This window comes from Sorex fumeus, unplaced genomic scaffold (assembly GCF_029834395.1).
Source record: "Sorex fumeus unplaced genomic scaffold, SorFum_2.1 ptg000024l, whole genome shotgun sequence".
In the NCBI taxonomy this organism is placed as follows: domain Eukaryota; kingdom Metazoa; phylum Chordata; class Mammalia; order Eulipotyphla; family Soricidae; genus Sorex; species Sorex fumeus.
The window spans coordinates 41,189,142-41,211,227 of NW_026606081.1; the positions used below are offsets into that span (position 1 = coordinate 41,189,142).

The window sequence follows — 22,086 nt, forward strand, 5'->3', positions numbered from 1 at the left end:
AACGCTCCACCGCTCGGAATACAAACGGCAGGCGCGAGAAGCGCGCCGGGACGCAGGCGTCGGGCTGCAGGACGAGCTGCAGAGGCGCTGCGGGGGTCTATGCTACCTCCCCCGGGCTGGGCTAGGCGGGACCGGGGGCTGTGGGTTCCGCAGGGGCTGCAGGTCAGGCTGGATCGCGCATCGATCGCTGCTCCGCGCTGCCTGCACGAAGAAGCGGCCGCACGGGCAGGTGGGCTTCTCCTTGCTTTGAAACCTGGTGAGGGGTCCGAGCCAGAGACCCTGCTTGCCTCGGATAAAAGAAAAGGAAAAAGAAAACGAACTGAAAAAAAAAACCCTCAAAAAACCACAAACCCTAGAGGGTATTTTAGGGCTGGGACCTAGCGTCGGGAAGTTTCCAGAGCGAATTCGCCCTTGCGGGTTTGGAGCGACCCGAGGCTTGTGAAAATACCGCATAGAAGGCAGAGAGGAGAGTAGCTCGCCTTTTCCCTATTTACATTTCTCTTTTTTTCTTTCCTCTCCGATTTCCTGGAGCACCGCGGAGGTTACACCCTTCTGGTTTTGGGGTGATGGCTCTAGAGCAAAATGCTTTATTTTTTTTTAATTATTCATACGCACGAGATCCAGCTTAAATGCTTCCTTCTTCCCGCCCCGCCTCAGCTTTCTGTTTTTCTTTTCTCCAGGCTTTAGTCCATACCTTTTAGATCAGTGGTTGTCTAGATCTGCGAGAAGTTGCATACAGTTCATCGCCCTTACCTTTGTCTAGATGCATGAGTCGTCATTATTATTATTTGTTATTATATAATATTATTTTGAGGGCTGGAGCGATAGCACAGCGGGTAGGGCGTTCGCCTTACAAGCGGCCAACATGGCCGACCCCAGTTTGATTCCTCCGCCCCTCTCGGAGAGCCCCGCAAGCTACCGAGAGTATTGGATATGCCAGACACAGTAACAACAAAGTCTCCAATGGAGACGTTACTGGGCCCGATCGAGCACATCGACGATCAACGGGAGGGCCTTTACCTTTACCTTGAGGTGTTTGAGGCCAAACCCGGTGCTGCACAGGGCTTACTCCTGACTCTGCATTAGGCATTACTCGTGATCAGCTCGGGGGACCATATGGGATGCCGCCTACCAGGCAAATTCCCTACCCACTGTCCTAACGCTCTGGCCCCTTCCATACGTGATTCTTAAATTAATATCCTGTGTCACTTACCCATCGACCATGACCTGGAGAGTGGAGTTGTTTTCATCATTATAAACCCCACCAATTTAAGGACCATTCCTTGGGGTGGCGGCATTGATTGATGGCTCGCTGCAACGCGAAAGGAACCTGGTTGTGTTTTAAGGGCCGTGGGCAGGAGGGCTGCCTCGTAGAATGAATTCTGGAGGAAATGAAGCAGGAAATGAAGTCCCATCTTAACAGGGGGGACCTACGTCACATCTAAAGAGCAGCTCTTTAGATTCCCCTTGATACGATTCATGTCATCAATTGGTAATCCAGATGTTGAGGTGTGAAGGAACTGGTAAAATGCGTGTGACCCTTAGCTGGGCCTGCTGAGCATTAGCTGGACATTTTTCAGACCTGTAAGGCCTTCTGCCACATTTCATCCTGCCATCTCCATCTCCAGAGCCACACTCCCTTCCTGCTCTTGTTCAGAATGTTTACTGAAGCAGCAGCTAGAGGCTGTGTTCCAAGGGTGTGTGCTTTATTGTCAGGAGTTCTGTGACCGGAAGTTGAAGTGATAGGAGACTGAGGTCCTGATCAGGATTTAGGTGGAAAGTGGAAAGATAGCATAAGGTGTTAAAGTTTTAAAAAATCATGTAGAATAAACTCTAGAAGGATGATAGGAAGTCTTTGTGTTCAGGGGCCGTTCCTGGTTCATGAGGATTTTCTCCTTTTCCCCATTGTGTTTGGGCTGCTGGGGTTGCTCAGGGATTACTCCTGGTTTTGCTCTTGGGGTGCCAGGGACAGAACCCTGGTCAGCCATATGCTGTGCAAGCACCTTATTTGCAGTACTCTCTCAGACCCATATACTGGGATTCTAACCAAAGTTAGGCTGCCACTTACTAGGCAAGGTCCTTAACCTTTGTACTATATCTTCTTGGCCCAATTTAAAAAAAAAAAATACTTTTTTAATCGAATCACACTGAGATACACAGTTACAAATTTGTTCATGATTGGATTTCTTTCCTTCCTTCCTTCCTTCCTTCCTTCCTTCCTTCCTCCCTCCCTCCCTCCCTCCCTCCCTCCCTCCCTCCTTTCTTTCGGAAGAGCATTCCACTCCAAGATCTGGATAACAGGTAGGCCCTTGCTACTGGATTGTTGAAGCATTTTTGTCACTCACTCTCAGCCTAGAGAAAAAATAAGTGAGTGCTCTATACATATCTGTACATATTCCAATATTCTGGTATGAAGCTAAAGAAGTTAACCTGTGATGCTCAGCATGAGCTCATATTAATATATATATATATATATATATATATATATATATATTTGCTTTTGTGTTACACCCGGCAATGCACAGGGGTTACTCCAGGCTTTGCACTCAGGAATTACACCTGGCGGTGCTTGGGGGACTATCTGGGATGCTGGGAATCGAACCCAGGTCAGCCACATGCAAGGCAAGAACCCTACTCTCTCTATTATTGCCTCAGCTCCCATATTAATATCTTAATCAGTCATTTAGGCCTGCTTCATTCTAGTCTCCTGCTCTTACTTCTCTGGAAATTTTCACTGTAGCAGTGAAAGACCTGATTCCTGCTTTTTAGTTCCTGGTTCTGCCTCAGTGTATTGTGTATGGAAGTCTCCAGGAACTGGTGATTTTTGTTGTTTTTTGTGTATGGTAGTGTTTTGTGTGGTAGAGCTTGTGTGCAGATGTTTGGCCTCTAAGCTCCTGTTGGTCTCTAGTTCTTTCCAGACTTACCTGGCCAGCATCTTTGTTCCCCCCCCCCCCCCCTTTGTCTTTACAAAGCTGGCTTGAAGGCCTGCCTACTCCCCAAGGGCTTTGTTCTATGGTGGCCCAAGGGAGGAGGGGCCCTGGGGCATCTTTTCCTTAATCTTAACCTTTGTTCTGTTTGAAGCTGCTTTTCTCAGGGGATCCTCCCCAGGTGGTGCCCTGGTTCCTCCATCTGGACAGTGCCATCAAGCCTTCAGAATTCAGGGCATGCCTTGGCAACTTCTTTGAATCCATCCCCCAAATCTCATTGCCAAGAGTGCTGCCGTGTGTCTGTCTGCCTACAACCTAGCAAAAAAGTGAGGGCCTGCAAAAACTAGAACAGAGGATCCCCTAGGGTTGCACCCAGTGATGTAGCAGCATGAGGGAGTCCATGGGGTCCTGGACCCAGGCCCAGCTTGTGTCCTAAGGGCTGTTCTGTCCCTGCCCCTGTTTTAGTGTTTGATGATGGCCGAAGCCACTGTAAACATCTCAGCAGTCTTCCTTGTATTTAAGTGTTCAAATCAAGTATCTATTAACTTACTTGCTGATTGTATTCGCAGACTGTTGAGCTTTGTGAAGATTTGTCTCATTCTTCCAAAATGACTATCACCATTTGCTTTTAACCAGCAATAAATACTAGAGTTCTTGTCCCATATCCTCAAAGCATTTGTAACATTAGTTGTATATATTTTTTTTTTACTGGATTCAAAACATTACAATAGGTCTACAGTATTTCATTCTGTTAAAATTGTGAAGTTATCCTAATGACATAAGTACTCAGCATCTTTTGTTATGTACTTCTTTGTATCTCTTAGGAGGTGATAGAAATGTTGACATATTTTCAATGTTTTTGACTGGGCTATACAAAGAGTTCTTTGTATAGTTTGGGAACAGTCTTTTATCCAGTATATGTTTTGAATCTACTCTGTGACTATCCCCTATGTACTTATGTCTTATAGTGGTTTGTAAATAGTTCAACTTAATAAATTTTTGTTTTATGGATCTTGCTGTGATAAGCTTGTTGCAGGGAAAGTAAAAATCAAGGTGTTAGTAGCTCTCTCCATATACATACTTTTTCTATATAATCATTTTTATTTCAGTTCCCGTGGCCTTACCCATCAGTTCATATGTCTTTTCTGAACCTACTTTTTGCCATTCATTTCCCTATAAATTGGTAGATTAGGGATTGCCTGATTATCGCTCATGCATCCTCTTTCCTAGCCCAGGTTGGTGTTGGAAGCATACTTTCAGTCATGTGGAATCCTTTTGAGTTAGTGTTGCTTTGCTGAGTGTTTGTGGCTTTTCATCATTTGCTCGTGTCTCAGTGGTATTTAGAAGAAGGAAACAAAAAGTAGCATCCATTTAATCAGCCATATGTAACTTGTGGGGAGGGAAACTCAACTCGCTGCCTCCAAGGGACCCCTGGGGAGGGGACAGCCAGGCGTGGGGGCAGGAGACTCTGGGCTGTTCTCTTTTGGGAGCTGGGTTTTATAGTCTCTGGGTCTTGGCCACTAATGGGATTACACGGCACGGGAGGGGTGGGGGAACAACCCTGCCTACTGGAAGATGGAGGATCTGGGTGGAGGATGCTCAGCCCTGATCTGAGCAAGCTTGGAGATCTCAGCCCCGGGACCCGCATGCCTTTGTTCCTCTGCCGGTACCTTCATGCGTGTGGAGAATGGTCTCAGCATGGTTGTGGTTGGTTCTGGAGGTCTTCGGCTGCCGGAGCTCTGCTCGGGGCAGGGAGGGAAACTCAACCCGCCCCCCTGCAAGGGGCCCCGACGAGGATAGCCAGGAGCGGAGGGCAGTTTAAACGAAAATTTAAACTTTTCTGTTTGGTCCCAGAGAAAGGCCAAAGGGATGAAGTCCAGCTTTCCATGCAGGAGGCCCGGGTTCGATCCCTGGTACTGCACAGTCCAGGCACAGAGCCTGGCTAGCCCCTGAGCACTACCAGTTGTGGCTGCAGAACCAAATCATGCCCAAACAAAACAATAACACGCCCTCCCCCCCCCCACCCCGCCGCCAAATGCACATACGGCTGGAGACAGAGCTCAAAGTGTACATGTCTTGTCTACCAGAGGCCTGCATGTCACCCCTGAACACCACTGGATGCGGCCCAATTCCCTTCGCCCCCAAAGTAATTTTATTTTTTTTAAGTAGCACTGTAGCACTGTCCTCCCATTGTTCATCGATTTGCTCAAGCGGGCCCAGTAACATTGTGAGACTTGTTACTGTGTTTGGCATATCAAATACGTCATGGGTAGCTTTCCAGGTTTTGCCGTGCGAGATACACTTGAGTAGCTTGCTGGGCTCTCCAAGAGGGGCGGAGGAATCTAACTCGGGTGGACTGCGTCAGCCTTGTGCAAGGCAAACGCCTACCCGCTGTGCTGTCGCTCCAGCCCTTTTTTAAAGTATCCATTTTTATTTTGTAAAGCAAAAAATCAGATTGGCATCTATATGAGGTCAGATCCATAAACTCTGAAATAAATATTATTAGCTATAATAAATCTTACTATTTATTAGATAATGAATAATACTCGATCATTAAACCTGTGCTAAATTTCTTTGTCTCCAATTCCTGTTTGCTTGGTTTCCACTCGCGGTGATACTCAGGGGCTTCTCCTGGTTGTGCACTTGGGGTCTCCCCCAGCTGTAGCTGGGAGTCATGCTGGCAATTAATGTAACTGGGAGATCATGCTGGAGATTAAACCCAGGCCTCTTGCCTGCAGAGCTGAGCTCAGCTGTTGGGCTTTCTCTCCAGCTCTTGGCTCCACCTGTAAGTAGTTCATTATAGTCCTAGAAGTGTCCTAGGAGCTGGAGCACAGCAGGTAGAGCATTTGCCTTGCACGTGGCTGGGTTTGATTCCCAGCATCCCACATGGTCCCCCAAACACTGCCAGGAGTAATTCCTGACTGCAGAGCCAGGAGTAACCCTTGAGCATCGCTGGGTGTGACCCACAAAGCAAGAAAAAAAGTTTCCTAAATTGTCATCAAAGGAGACTATTTTAGGATGATATATCTCCCCGAGTCGTACTTGGAGGAGGCAGGAAATCCATGTTAGCAGGAACCTAAGGCCATCTTATTTTTTGTAAGGAGAAACACTGGGGGGAAATGAAGTGCACCTGAAAACCAGGAAGATATAGTAGGTGCAAGAAAGTGAAGTCTAGTAAGAGAGTAAAGTTAGGGGAAAATAGCTAAGCTAAGGTTAACATGGTAAGTGAAAAATGAATAAATGAATGAAGTGAAAAATAAAGAAACTTCAGAAATATAGACTCATTCAGTGTTTCGTGCTTTTTTTTTAGGCGAAAAATTAGATTTTGATTTCAAGAGCTGGAACAAAATATTATGTTAAATGTTAAATGATGGCAACCGGTGACTTAAAGAGAAGCTTACGGAAGTTAGAACAAGTGCTTCGCTCACTAAATTATCCTAAAGAGGTGGATTGTCTAGGGTAAGCTAAAATTCTTGATATTTTACTTTTGCAGGTGTGTGATCAGAGGCAAATCATGGTCATAAGACAAGTTTTTTTTGTCAAGTACTTGAGGGACTGCATTTGTATTACTAGCAGGAGAAAATAGATTTAGTGGAAGAAGTCTGCGCTGGGAAAAACCAATCAATACTCTAATAGACTGTTGGTACTAAAGAGCTATATTCAGTGCAAATGAACAAGAGAATTTTAAAATCCTCTTGAGTGCCGAGGAGCCCGGGAGGAGTGAAATCTCAAGGATCTTGTGCGTTTGGAGCATCATTGTGACTATACTGCTGAGTTCTCTTAATACAGCATTTCTTATCTCTCGCTGATTTCCCACTTGGTGCAGTGATGCTCACTTGAAATCCTTCTTCCCCGACACAGTTTGGTAAAGGGTGATACGGCCGCCTCTCTGCCCATCATCAGCTATTCCCTTACCTCATACTCGCCTTATATCGCGGAACTCCTGCTGGAATCCAACGTAGAGCTCCTGGCCAAGAATGACTTGTGCTTTATAGACACTGTTTATAAGGTACTTTGAATTTATAAAGCCATAATTGTTTGAAAAGTTGTGGTTCTAGCTGAACAATTTTATAGCAGTTGCTTCCAGTTCTCAGTATGTTTAGATGCCCTTATCTCACCCAAATGCAATTCTGATTATAATCAAGATGTAACTCAAAAGTCTGCTTAGTGCTTCACATTTAATCATGGAACATTTAATCAATATTTGTCATTTGTTATCATTAGTTCTTTTTTATGTCAACTTTTGGTGATATTTAATAGACTCATAAAAATTAGCAATGTTCTTTTGGGGGATTAAGGTTTATGATTCAGAGAGTTGTGGGTTAATTTAGTCGTTTGCAAGAAGGAACTATAATTCTGATATTTTATGTTCCTAAGGTCTTAACAATATCCTATATCTACTCTAGTATCCCTATCTGGCTTTAATCTGCATGATTGAGTTTTTTTAAAAGTCCTAGTTGGAATCATTCAATGTTGTTCATATTCAATGTCTTTTCTTTAACTGTTTTAAAATAATAAAGCCCATTTATCGAAGCAAATCTTTTTCTCTTTAAATAGAGAGTGACAGTGGATAAAATACGAACTTTCACAGAGTCTCTGTTAAGTCTTTTCTTTCTTTGTCTCTTAGCTCAGAAAGCTCCCCTTGATTCTTAAGAAGCAATTTTAAGAAATTTTAGAGTTCTGCAGAGTAGGTACTGAAAAGTGCTATTCCAGTCTGTTTCATTCTACAAGGCAGAAATTGAAACTTGGGCCTACTGACTCGTCTGAAAACCATGCAGTAAAGAATTAAAAGCAAATAAAACTATGCTGTTGATTTTTTTTTTTGACTAGTGTGTTTTTTTTTTCCTCCCCCCTCCAGCCTCCAATCAGTCAAGTGTCTTGTAAGGATACTCAAAATTTTTGATAACTACTGTTTTTTCTCACTTTGAACAGTTTCTGTTATCTGGTATATCCCTAGCCACCTAGTTCTCTGCCTGGACACATCACCTGTGTAATTCTGACTGACAGCACTTTCTTCATAAGTCTCTTTATTATTCTGGAGCTAAGGTTTGAGGTTTTTCCTTAAGAAGACCTGAGTACCAGGTAGCTGTTTGGGTTTGAGAAAATCATTGCTTCTTTTCATGTTGATCTGTTCCTTCTTTGTAGCTTCTTCGTGATCAGTTTAATTATAAACCAATCTTGACGAAAAAGCAATTTCTCCAGTCTGGATTTGCAGAGTGGAAAATCCAGATTATTTGTGATATTTTGAATTATGTGATGAAAAAGCACAAGGAGTTGGCTGGTTCTGAGAAGGTAAAAGTATGATAGGGAATATAACTTCAGAGGTTGAGCAGCTTGTTCTGTACAAATGTAAGGCCCTGGTATTAATCCCTGGCACCAGAAATATTCAAGACATTAATGAAACACTTTCAAGACTAATGCAGTCTAAAGTAATGCAGGATTTTAATGTAGAAAATAAAAACAAACCTAGACAACTAAAGCAGAATGTAAATCTGTTTTCATACATTTTGGGTAATTTTATAATGCCTTATATTTGCTTTAAATGCAAGTCACTTGTTAAGTTTGTGATTTATAGGTGCTATTCATAAACACTTTAGCATGTTACGTGTAGTTTCTTTGAACTCATTATTTGGGAACCACGTTTTATATGTGATAATGTTAATGAAAGTAGAGTTTTTATACACATCAGGCTTTCACACAAATATATGTTAATACTTTTATTTTTAGGACTCCAACACAACAAAGAAAGAAAAGCAGTTCTAATAAGCCATATAATACTTTTTTTTTATTTTAGTCGCAAACACAACAAAGAAAGAAAAGCAGTTCTAATAAGCCAGAACCTGCAAAAACCAGTGAGATATTATCTGCAGAATCCGTTGGCATTGATATCACGGGCAGGTTTATGACTTCAGGGAAGGTAGGACTAAACAAAATATGTCATACAGTTTTAAGAATTATCTTAGTTATCTTAATGAAAGGATCCTTTCGTGATTAGATCTGGTAAATCAAAATTGAATGTGGTCTCTCTGTACCTCAAGTTGCTCCTCATTTTTGTATTCTGTAGGAAGGATACAGGACAGGCATGAAATGTGTTTTATGTTCACCGGAGGGTGCCACTGCAGGTGGTGCTCAGGGCCCGCTAGTACCAGCAATCGAACCTGAGGCTCTTGCATGCAAATCATGTTCACAGGCTCTCTGAGCTGTCCCACTGGTCCTGAACATGTATTCTTAATTGTCTGTGTGGTTCTAAAACACGGGAATATGTGAAAAGAAGTAAGAAGGATCCTGCATCAACGCGGAGCTGGACCCAATGCTGTACTCTCGGGGTTTTTGCCTTTTGTCACCATGAAGTTTGATTTGTTAACATAGAATCTGATACTCTGTGACATTTGAAACAAAGCCTAGACATCACAAAGGAGATTAAAAGAAACAAAACAAACCCTAAGATTGGCTTAAAGATTATAACCTTAAATATATCACTCCTAAAATGTGAATAATAGCCTGTATGATTGGTATATTTGTATAGAGGAAGGACCAGGGATGTGGTCAAAAATAAGAGTATCTGCCCAGTTCCACCGAGATTAGTCCTTATAGGCTGTATAGTATTGCATCGAGTGTGGTACTATAAATGAGGAAACTTCTGACAGCCTTAAAGGGAAGACAGGACATCTCTTTCGAAAAGTACGATGTTTATGTTGAAAAAGAGATTGTGTGGGGAAAACCTTCATGAGGTAACTCTGCTAACTTTTCCTCTGTGTAGAAGCAAGCTCTGGTGATCCGTCACTTGTATAATGAAGATGCTATTAATGTTCCCGATGAACCATTAGCACCTGTCATGAAGACTAGTGAAATCTGTGATACGTGTGATGCAAAAGCTTCTGAAATAAAGAAACCTGAAATGAAGGATGCTGAAGTCAATACTGACCAAGAAGTAAGTATTTGGGATCTACTTCACAGCCTTCATTCCCTCTTCCTCTGGTCTGTGTGGTCATTTCAGCATATAAAGTTTGGAATATTTTTAGCCTTTAGAATTTTTAATGAGAACATGTTGCTTTTATGACCATTAGTTAACAATCAGGAAATCTGACAGTAGAAATTCAGTAGGTAATTTTTGTAGCTTATGTTTAGGATGCTGGACTAGGTATTTTGGGCACTATAAATCTGACAGTGTAATTCAGCTACCTTTTGTAGCTTATGTTAAGATACTGCACTAGATGTATAGACCCTACAAATCTGATAGTATAATTCAGTTTGTAGCTTATGCTTAGGAAACTAGGTGTTCTGGGCACCACAGTAAGTACTCAGCTTTAAGGCCCATGCAATCTAATAAGGGCTAGAGCTGTTATTTTTGTGCAGCAAAGGTTTTCCACATCGGTTTCCTGTTCTGAAGAATGGGAAGATCACTACTGTAACATTTTAGTTTCCTTTAGCTCCCTCGCTGTTCTATTCTTTCTTGGAATACTGTTTCTTTGGCTTGATTGCCACCGATCCATTATGTGTCTAACCTCAGCTGCTAAGACTTGTTCCTGCCTTTTGTATCATGTGGCACTTGTATATTCCACATACAGCTGGATTTTTATTTAACTTTTGTTTAACATTCACTGTCACTGTCACTGTCCTCCCGTTGTTCATCGATTTGCTCGAGCGGGCCCAGTAACGTCTCCATTGGAGACTTTGTTGTTACTGTATTTGGCATATCGAATACATCACAGGTAGATTGCCAGGCAATATTAACAGCTGGTGCTTGTGAGGGTGAGGGAGACTGCAATGCTAGACATTGTGCTGGGCTTTGCTCCATCAAGGTGAGCACTCTAACCCTTAAACTCTCTGGCACAGTTGGTATTTAAAAAAACTACTCGGTAGCCATTAGGCTTGTCTCCTGTTTATGGCAGATGAGCAGTTTTGGTGTATTTCTTCTCCTCGACCCGTCACTCCCTCTCAGTTTTGTGCTAGGAGCTGTCTCAAGAGACCACTGATTGTTTCATTGTACCAAGTGCTCGAATACTATGCAATAAAAGTAGTTCTGATGCTTCTGCTTATTGCCTGCTGTTATGGTTGAGATGGTGCAATAAATGGGAGTATGTTGATCTATAAAGAAATTTTGGCTTTTGTGTATTACAATTTGTGATCTCTCTAATCATTTTAGGATTTAAAACTTGATCCCAAGATTATAGCACTGCAGACTATGCTCACTGAATGCCAAGAGAAGCTCGAGAAATTGGCTTTTATCGAGAGCAGAATAGACTCCTTAGAAGAGAAACTGAAAGGACAGGTGATGGTGAATGAGAAATCCTGGACCAACCTTATGAGTCGCGTCACCCTTCTTGAAACAGAATTGCTTTTGTTTAAAAAGGTATTATTCTCCCTCTTAACATTTATGGCATATCTCAGATGCAATAAAGTATTTTTACTTTTATTGTGATGTATATTCTTTTGAAAATGCTAAGAAGAGTGAGGTATAGTGGGAGGTGTTCAGTTGCGATGAAGTCCTACCTGAATTAACCTGTTGAAGCTATTGTGATCTACATCAGGTAACGTAGACAAACCTGGAAAATGCGGCTTTCAGAGCTGCTAGAAGTCTGAACTGCTTCAGATAGGTGAGACGATGTGTGATTTTATGAAAAAACCCTGAAGTCGCTTCATATACTTCAGCAGTACAGACGACCTGTTTTTGTAGAGTGAAGAAAGAAATGAGCAGGAGAAGAAAATTTTTAATTAGAATTTCCTTTACTCACTTCAAATTCTAAATGTAATCGAAAACAAGTACCAAGTGTATTATTGCCTCAGGAAATCTGACAAATGTGATTATTTATTTCTCTATATTTGTGCCGGGTGCAACTCCCAACAGTACTCAGGGAACCATGAGGTGCTGAGGATCAAACCTGGGTCTCCCAACGCAAAGCCTGCTTTTAGTGCGCTCAGCCCAACAGCCTGGCTCTCTCGCCCAGAAATGTGATTCTTGATTTACTCAGAATTTCACCTGAGCAAATTTCTGAATTTCTGTTCCTCGTCTACCTTACCTTTTTAGAAAGTCAGATTAACAATTCAAAACACTCACTATCTGCTTCTACTTTTAAAATGATGATTTTCTATGCATAGAAATATTTATTGCTTTAACAAGTAAAATGAGTATGCAAACATGCATCATTTCATGTTTGTATTTGGTGCTTAGTGTGTAAAATGAGAACAGAGCATATTTTGCATGCTGTAGGCCATGTTTGATCCTAGATACCTTTAGAGACCCCAGAGCATTGCTGGAAGTCACCCCTGAGCACAGTGGAGTAATCCCCAAGTGCCACTGGATGTGGCTCAAAGGCCCCGCAAGCAGAAGAGTAAGAACAGATTTCTCTTATTTATTTTTTTAATCAAATTCTCGATTTGTTTTTGCTGCCACACCCCACGGTGCTCAGAGCTTACTTGTGACTCTGCACTCAGGCATCACTCCTGGTGGGGTTCAGGGGACCATAAGGATGCTGTGATCGAACCCAGGTCAGCTGCATGCAAGGCCAGCATCCTACCCACAGTGCTGTCCCTCCAAACCAAGAGCAGATTTCTTTTCATTTCGTTCTAAATACTCAAATATGTTATTCCAGAAGGATGAATCTGAGAAGTATAATGAAATGTGTGAAAACTCGGCATCTAGAAGTGACATGGAAAGCCAGAGCCCTGGTAAGTTTTATGCTGTCGATGTTATAGCATGGTAAGGAGTTCCCAGAAAAAATGATGATTTTCATATTCTCATGCCTTAATTTTAGAAACTGCACTGCTCCTGGGAGCAACAACAACCACCGAAAATAAATAAATTAGTCAATAAATAAAGCCATTGATTTACAGACAAATGAAGGCAAGGATTAAAGGAGCCAGATTACTGTGTATTTGACATGGCAGAGTGATTTGATACATTTCAGCGAACAAAATTTAGGCTAGAGATGCCACAAAGGGCATGTGGGAGCCGGGGTTGATTGCCAGCATCACGTGGTTTCCCGTGGAAACGTTCATAGCTTAGACTTGGTGTGCACAACCCTTGGAAGACAGGAAAGCCCTGTCAGTGATTTCTAAGCCATTACAAACCTCTTGCATTTGGACAATCTTAGGATAATTACATGCAAAGGATCTAAAGTTCTGTCTCTCCCACGTTCTTTGAGACCCACTAGGATAATGACATTTTCCTTCCATTTGTTTGGGGGCTGAGTGTGGGGCCAGACTTCCCACCTGCCAAGGAGTTGAGCCAGCTCTTTCTTCCTGGGCCCTAGTTCCTCGTTCTTTTCTCAGTCTTCCATAGCACAGAGAAGAGGCCATTCTAGCTAAGCAATGTCCTAGAAAATCAGAAGGAGAATTGCCACAGAAAGTCATAGGCAGTTAACCCATCTGGCTGTCAGTTGTGGTCAGTGTTATGTGTCTTACCCAATCTGGAACTTCTGGAATGCCCTAAACGGTTTTCCCTGAAAAGTTCCCCAGCCAGCTACCTACCAAACTTTCTCCCACCAAGAAGTGGAAGACAAGGAAACTTGTTTCCTTGCACATGTTTCAGCCCTGGAGCACCTCAGGTCTAGCCACTACTCCATTTCCTGTTCTCCCCTCCTTTTCTTCTTTCCTATCCTGACACCTTAGGACAGCCCAGTTTTTTTTTGTTTTGTTTTGTTTTTTGTTTTGTTTTGTTTTTGCTTTTTGGGTCACACCTGGTGGAAGGCGCTGGAGCGATAGCACAGCGGGTAGGGCGTTCGCCTTACAAGCGGCCAACATGGCCGACCCGAGTTCGATTCCTCCGCCCCTCTCGGAGAGCCCGGCAGGCTACCCAGAGTATTCGATATGCCAGACACAGTAACAACAAAGTCTCCAATGGAGACGTTACTGGGCCCGCTCGAGCAAATCGACGATCAACGGGAGGGCCTTTACCTTTTTACCTTTACCTTACCTGGTGATGCACAGGGGTTACTCCTGGCTCTGCACTCAGGAGCTACCCCTGGCGGTGCTCAGGGGACCATATGGGATGCTGGGAATCGAACTCGGGTTGGCCGCGTGCAAGGCAAACGCCCTACCCGCTGTGCTATCTCTCCAGCCCTACAGCCCAGTTTTTTAATGGCATAAAAATATTCAGCACCCTTAAACGATACCCATCTTTATTCACACAAAATATCTCAAGGTTATACAGTTGTACAGTTTCCTCGTTGGTTATGGCTCCAAGGAACTCAGCTGTGACTTACTGTGGTGTGAGAGATTTCTCAGAGGTAAGAAAAACTGCCAACTGCTTCGATGATTTCCTTCCTGAGGTCAGGAGAACAAGCAAGCATTGGCTTTGGTTGTAGATGCCATTGGTAAAGTTGGGATGGAGTGAGAGTATATGGTAGGGCATTTTTTCTGTACACGACTGACCCAGGTTCAGTGGTCCCCTAAGCACCACCAGGAGTAACCACTGAGCATTGCTGGGTGTGACCCATAAAAGAAATATATATATTTATATTATATGCTGCAAGCTTAGAGTAGAGTCCATGAAACCCTTGCCTAATTTCATGTCATTGCTTGAGGTTCCGTGTTCCTCACAGTCCCCACTGAATGAGCGAGGTGTAACTTGTCTTCTGAATTGGGTCATAAGGTGGGACTTAGCATTCACTATGCTAGTCGTTACCAGTCAATGGAGCATCATACCAAATTTAAAGTTATATTTGAAAAAGTTTTAAAACAAAGATCTATCCTGTGATCGAGGCAAATCACTTTTGTCCTTTAGAACTCTAGAATTAGGGTGTTGAAAGTTAGTCTAGTGCTGTTGAGCCTGGACTGGCCATTTTTTCCATCAATAGCAGTGAGTAAGCCAAAGAATGAGCAGCTAGGCAAGAGGTGTCCCTGCGAGTTGAAAGCAAAAGTCTTTGTTGTTCTAGTCCTCATGTGGTAATACTTTGTTCCCTAATTGAGGTTGTCTGTGGAGGCTTACAATAAAACTCTATGTAAACCAGTTTAAATGGCTGTCTGATTTTCTCTCTCTCTCTCTCTCTCTCTCTCTCTCTATTTTTTTTTGGCTGCCAAATGTGCCGTGACGAAAACATAGGGCTCAGGAGTTTCTTCAGCAGGAGCAGGCTTTATTTGCAGCTTTCTGTCACTGATTCAGTTGTAGGAAAGATTTGCTCTCATTTTGTTGGTTGAGTAACATTAGGGTACAGGAAATGGATCACTGCCCAGTTCTTTGGGGAAAAGGATCTCTGGGAATGGGGAATGTGGCTCTGTGGCAGGATTCTTGCCTTATAGGTGGGAGCTTCCAGGTTTAATTCTAACACTACCAAAAAATGAGGTGGGGAGAAACAAAAATCGGTGAACCTGAATTTTGAACATTATTTTTAACATCTGCATCATTCGGGGTGGACTGTTTCTTGATTTTTGAAAATTATGTGTCAGTTATTACCATAATTTCCACTATTTGGGGCCATAGAGATAGCACAGGGGTTAGGCCCTTGCCTTGTGTGCTGTTATCCACCAGCCCCACATATGATAGTCCAGTACTGCCGGGAATGGTATTTGAGCACAACCACCACTGGTTGTGGCCCAACACCCACCTTCCACCAAAGAAACCCAACTGTTGCATCATCTTTTTTGTTTGAGGGCCATGTCCAGTGGTGCTCAGGACTTATTCCTGGCTCTGTGCTCAGGAATCATTTCTGGTGGGGCAAGAGGACATATGTGATACCAGGACATATATAGAAGCCAAGTCAGCTACATGCAATGCCAATGCCGTACCCTCGTTATGTCTCACTGACAGTGAGACAGTTCCCACCATTTACTTAAAAAAATATATTTTTTATATATTTTATATGTAAGTTAGTGACGTATATGTGCAAAGGAATGATCATCTTACCCTCTTATGCAGTTGATTGCTATCATTAAGTAGACATTACCTTTTATAATTTTTTTTTGGCCAGTTTTAACTTTCAGGTCTCTGAGGGTCGGTTATTTTGTTAAATATATTTTGACTTATCTGGATCTATCCTAGTCATTTTATGATCATCATACTCATTGACTCAATATAAACAATCATTTTCCTCATCTATACGTAAAGTTTTAAATGCTTGCTTCTCCAGGGAAAAGAAATAACATTCCAAAAATTACTTTCTCTACAAATAGGAAAAAAGAAAGGCTAACAGTTCTTCTGTTCTGTTGTACAGTTTCCCCATTGGTTATGGCTCCAAGGAACTCAGCTGTGACTTACTGTGGTGTGAGAGATTTCTCAGAGGTAAGAAAAACTGCCAACTGCTTCGAGATTTCCTTCCTGAGGTCAGGAGAACAAGCAAGCATTGGCTTTGGTTGTAGATGTCATTGGCAAGGGAAATAGTGAAAGTAGAAATCTTAATCTCTCCTAAAAGTTCTGTGTGATAAGTAAACAGTATTTCCTGAAGTTTTAGACTCAGTTGAGTATATTGGTGGTGCATCTGTGGTGATGGTTTGCTTTGCACAATCAGCTAAGTTTGTTGCTTTTTAAATTTAAGGAAACAGCAATCCAGAAAATGGAAAGGATGAAAAAAATGTAAGTAAAGGGATAGGGGCAACAGAAATTCACTTGTCTGTAGGGAATTGGATTGGATTACAATGTATGTGGGCTGTGCATGTGTGTTTCAGACCTTAAAAGGCCTCTCAATCAGGTGTGGAATTTCCTTCAGGACTCCAGTGCATAATAAATCCACCTCCAGTTCTGTGTTTGTGAGATGAGTCACTGTTTTGGTTTCTAACAAGGGATGTGAAACATTGTTGATGGAATTAACTGTGGGTTAGAGAGTGCAGAGATCTTTTTTAGTTGAGCAATCTCTATTTTGATCACCGATATAGCTATATACCAAGATGTTAAATAATACGTGTAGATGGATAATTTTAATCCTTTCAAGTTTTTTATAAGTATTACTAGTATTTTTCAGAAAGTTATCGATAAAATGAACTAAATGGCATACTCTAAAATAAACTAACATCAACTACTCTAAAAGTAAAATTACAAAAGAATGATTTGTTTAGAGAACAGTTAAAAGGAAATACAACATGTAATTAAGATTATTATGCCATGTACTATATAAAAATATTAATACTTTGAAATTTGGGGAATACTGAAATCACATGCTTCAAGAATTAAATTTTTATAATTCTAGTTGTTTTTCTGCCTACAGTATCATTAATTTATTATCACTAACTGGACCTATAAATAAAAAAATACATTTATCTTAAGGTCAAAAACATTTCAATCCTGTGATTCACTATGAATTATTAATATATTTCTTTTTATGTTGTAGGTTTGAGGAAACTGCAGAATTACTGAAATTTCCAAATCACTAATTATAGAAATTGCTTCATAGCTTCCCTGGGACTTTGATTTCTGTACATGTTGTACATTTTAATATAAAATTTTAATATACTACAATATTTTTATGAAGAATTTGAATTCCACTTGACATAAGAGCTTTTCCACCCAGTACTGAATAAATATGATCTATTTTTGTTCCAGGATTATTCTGTGTCACTTTTCTTGGGAAACCTGTGTCCCCGTCCATTTCTTTTACAGAACAGTCATTACAGTCCCGTTGTTTCGTGTTGACCTTGTTGGCAGTGTGCTAAGTAATAATGTTTTTTAAAGTCCAGACTTGAGGACCGTGGTTTACACCCTGTTGGCAACGTTTCAGCAGGGTCCTGTGTATTGTACCCTGGAGGCTCTCACACATACCATATTGCCATCTGTCCTGACGAATATGTTGTAATGAACAGTTCAAAACACTCATTGAAAATTCAAGCGAAAATACAGCTATTTTATGCTGAGTCAGATGTCAAAAAGCATCCCAATCTGGGGGGTAGAGTATGGGTCTGATCCTTCTTGAAAAGCCGGTTGGAGAGTTTGCTGGAGAATGTGTTGAGTATTGTAGTACCACACTCTGTCACACATTTTAAGACCAGCCCGGCCCAGCCGTCAGACACAGATGGTGGCTGTGCAGTATTACAAGATACTCAGTTAGGGCGTTGGATTTTTTTTTTCTTAAATGATGGGAGTTTACTTATTTGTCTCAAGAGAGAAAGGTCTTCCTGAAGTTAAATTAAAAAAAATAAAATTCATTTTAAAATCTTTTTTTTAACTTTTACATAAAATATTCAGAAATAAACCTCATCTTTGATCTGCATTCTATTCTTCAAAAGAAAAAGGAGTGTTTTTACAATGTCTGATTGCTATATAGATCATCTGATCATATCTGATTTATTCATGTATTTGTGTGCAAGTTTATATTTGCCACATTAAGTTGTAAGTCTAAATAGAAATAATTTCTAAGAACATTGAACCTTGAATTTATTAGTGTCAGTATTTATAAATTTATTAAACTAACTTACTTTTTTAATTACCAAAATATGTAACACTTAAGATTTAATTAGTGAAATGTCTGTCATCTCAGTTGACTTCTAAAATACCAGTATCATCTTGGAATTATAGCACCATCTTGTGGCTAATAGACTCATATTTTCTTTTATTTAAATAAATATTTCCCTTTAAGCAGAATCTTATTTCCCTTTTGAAAAACTGTTTCAGTTTTTAAAAGAATGTTTTGAAGTTTAAGTAAATTATGTATTATTTTAAATACTTTAGAAATAGAAAAAAATTAACTTTCTTCCCTTCTGTAGTATGACCTATAATCATCAGACAACTCATTTTTGTTAACTGAATTGCCCAAAGAAAGTGAGGAAAGAGCCAGGGAGATTCCTTTGTGACCAGTTGCTCCATACACTGGCACACAAGTCGATATCCTGGTACTCTGGCGACCCCCTGAGTAGTGCTGGGTGTCTCCCTCCTGCAAAAATATAATTGAGGAAGGGGAGCCCCAGGTAGAATATATGTAGCTACATAATTAAGCCCTTAGTTCTTTGGCTCTTTCACTAGCTTCAGTGAACGAAAGGAATTTATTTAATTTCTCCACCCTGGGGGAAAAGGTATTTATTATACCACCAAGGAAGCATCAGTAGCTTTTGCTGTTCTATCTTTACTGTTCTCTGTGAACAGGTATGGATAGAGGTCAGCTCAGAACCCTAGAAGCATCTGGGGATCAGAGAGCTAGATCAAGGAACTAAGCATATGCATTGCGTGTTAAAGCCTGGGGTCGTCTCCAGCACCCATCTTGAGCTTAATCAGGACCAACTCCTGAGCACAGAGTACGGAGTAGCCCTCCGTGGCTCTGGGTATTTCTCCCTATCAGTATTTGTGGTTCAAAGAAGCAGCCAGTCAGACGAATCAAAGGAGAAACATCAACTGTGCAAGCATTGCAGGCAAAGTTAAGGACTGTTAGAAAAAGTTATTTATTGTTTTTCGTTTCTCTTTCCACTCAAGCATTCTTTTTTTTTAATTTTTATTTTATTTTATTTTATTTTATTTTATTTTTTTTTGCTTTTTGGGTCACACCCGGCGGATGCACAGGGATTACTCCTGGCTTTTCACTCAGGAATTACTCCTGGTTGTGCTCAGGGGACCATATGGAATGCTGGGAGTCAAACCTGGGTCGGCTGCATGCAAGGCAAATACCCTACCTGCGGTACTATTGCTCCTGTACTATTGCTCCAACCCCTTTTCACTCACGCATTCTTAACAAAATGTTTTAACACGTAAAAATCCCCCCAAAATAAAAAATTAAAGACATTTCAACTAAAGCTTATGTTGTTCGCTGTGGCTTTGTGAAACTGACTAGTCTTGGTGGAAAGCTTTACAAAGTAGAAAGACTTTTTAGTTTTACAAGAAAAGTAAAAGAACTTGTTGGTTTTTCAGACTATACCTTTAGGCTATAGTCTGTAGGGTAACATGGATGGAATTTTGCTGGGTTTCTCTTGTCTGAAGGATATTGAGAGGGTTAAGAGGTGAAGGCAACCTAATTAGTTTCAGTCTGTAAATCTAAAATCAAATCACAAAATTAATGCTCTCTGTGTTGCTTGAGCCTGTCATACTAGTGAAAATGGCAAGTCAATAATTTGGGTTTGGGACCACACAGTAGTGGTGCTGGGGCCTTGGTGCTCACAGACCCTTCAGTGATGGGATTGATGCTCCCAGGCAGGGCGTGTGCTCCCTCCCTTTGAATTCTCTCCAGTGGCAAATGTTTTATTTTACTCAGAGTAGAGAAAAGTTGGAAAACCAGAACTGTAAGCAATAGTGATGTGAAGAACTAGCAATTGCCTGGGAGAAGAAGAGAAGGATATATATATATATATATATATATATATATATATATATATATGTGTGTGTGTGTATATATATATACACATATATATATGGGCTGGAGCGATAGCACAGTGGGTAGGGCGTTCGCCTTACAAGCGGCCAACATGGCCGACCCGAGTTCGATTCCTCCGCCCCTCTCGGAGAGCCCGGCAAGCTACCAAGAGTATTCGATATGCCAGACACAGTAACAACAAAGTCTCCAATGGAGACGTTACTGGGCCCGCTCGAGCAAATCAATGATCAACGGGAGGGCCTTTACCTTTTTACCTTACATATATATATATATATATATGTATGTATGTATATCGAGGGTATCTCACCCACACGGCAGAGCCTGGCAAGCTACCGGTGACGTGTTCGATATGCCAAACACAGTAACAACAAAGTCTCCAATGGAGACGTTACTGGGCCCGCTCGAGCAAATCAATGAACAACGGGAGGACAGTGATTTGATTTGTATATATATATATATATATATATATATATATATAATATATATATTTAAATCCCATACTCATTTTTGTTAGAATTTTCATTTATTTCTAATAATACATTGGAATGGGAACCCTAAGTTTGTCCTGTGTTTCTCCTTGGAGTCCATCAAATCACTGGTTAAAAAAAATTGATTTTTAAAAAAATCTTTGATAAAAGATGTTCAACTCAAAAAACATAAATTAGGAACACAAGAAGCATTCACTTTGCATACCAGATATTTAAAATTTTTTAAAAACTTTAAATTAGAGAAGGGTATTAAGAAGACAAAAAGCAGCTGGACATCACAGTATGAATGACCTGGGAAAGTTGTTTAGTGGAAATGAGACTGATGGAAAGGCTGAGGTGAATATTTTGGAATACGTCCTAACTTGTAGATTCAGTTCTTTGGTTTACTTCATTTGGTATCTGCTTTGAGCTCAATCAATTTATTAAATCATCACGTGTAACCCTTCAATTTGTTTGAAATCCTGAGAGATAAACTGTGAACACACACCAGAATTACCTGTTTGTTTTAGACTATAAGTTTCCTCATCCCCTAACCACTACTTCAGAGTTTGCCAATAAGATCTACCTCAAAAAGCTTCCTTCTTTCTGGGTTTTTATTATTTCTACCTTTAAATATTTTGCTGTTTCTTAAACAGATATTATAGGAATGAATCTGTTATAATATTTATTTTTTAAAAAATTTTAAAATAGCCATACATTAGTTATCAGGAGTTATAAATGTAAAAACTCTTTGGGCTGGGGAAAATGCCTCACCCCAGGACTCTGTGCTCAGGACTCTGTGCTCAGGGATCACAGGCAGGGGAACCATACACAGTGCTGAGGATCCAACCAAAATAGGCCACTTGGAAGGCAAGTGCCTTCACCCCTCAAATATCTGGCCTCAAACTCAATTCAGGTCAGAATGCAGCCAGCCAGGAATATTCAGAGAGCCACTTCACTGGCTTGCCATATTTCCTTTCTTCCACATTTTGAGGGAGCATTCGCTCAGAAGTTCCAATTCAGGTGGTAAGTAGCACGACCACGTACACAGTACCCTCTTATAGTGTATCCCTTTTGCACACTTTCTTTTGCTAAAAATGACTTCCCTTCTGTGTGACCAATTTCTGCATATCCTCAAAGATACTACATTCCTTGGGTGAACTGCTCTCAAAGACAGATGCTAAGCTTATACTTCTGTCTCCTTGCTCTAGTGCCCTGCTTATACATTTGATTTTTAACTTTGGGTAAGCTTTGCCTTCAAGAGCAAGACACACAGCCAGCTTACTCCTGGTCCCTCCTTCGTGACCCCATCCTTTACCCTATTTCACCCATTTTCTCTCCGCCACAAAACACTGCATTGTCTCCTTCCTTCCTTGCACTCCTCATGGTTTCTGTTTATAGCCTTACCTTTTTCTGTGTATCCACACTGTGTGTTCTTTGAAGTGTTGGGTGATTATATCAGCTGTTGTG

At 41.1% G+C, this 22,086-nt stretch overlaps 1 protein-coding gene across 1 annotated transcript; it reads left to right on the plus strand.

The window, feature by feature from the left end:
* Positions 1 to 95: 95 nt before the first annotated feature.
* Positions 96 to 17,400, plus strand: CEP44 (centrosomal protein 44). Its single transcript, XM_056114219.1, has 11 exons — positions 96 to 229; positions 6,238 to 6,386; positions 6,789 to 6,936; positions 8,073 to 8,219; positions 8,722 to 8,844; positions 9,688 to 9,858; positions 11,074 to 11,280; positions 12,521 to 12,596; positions 16,079 to 16,146; positions 16,400 to 16,437; positions 17,189 to 17,400. Exons 2-11 carry the CDS (start codon positions 6,295 to 6,297, stop codon positions 17,229 to 17,231), a joined length of 1,113 nt encoding a protein of 370 aa, XP_055970194.1. The 5' UTR covers positions 96 to 229; positions 6,238 to 6,294; the 3' UTR covers positions 17,232 to 17,400.
* The last annotated feature ends 4,686 nt before the right edge of the window (positions 17,401 to 22,086 follow it).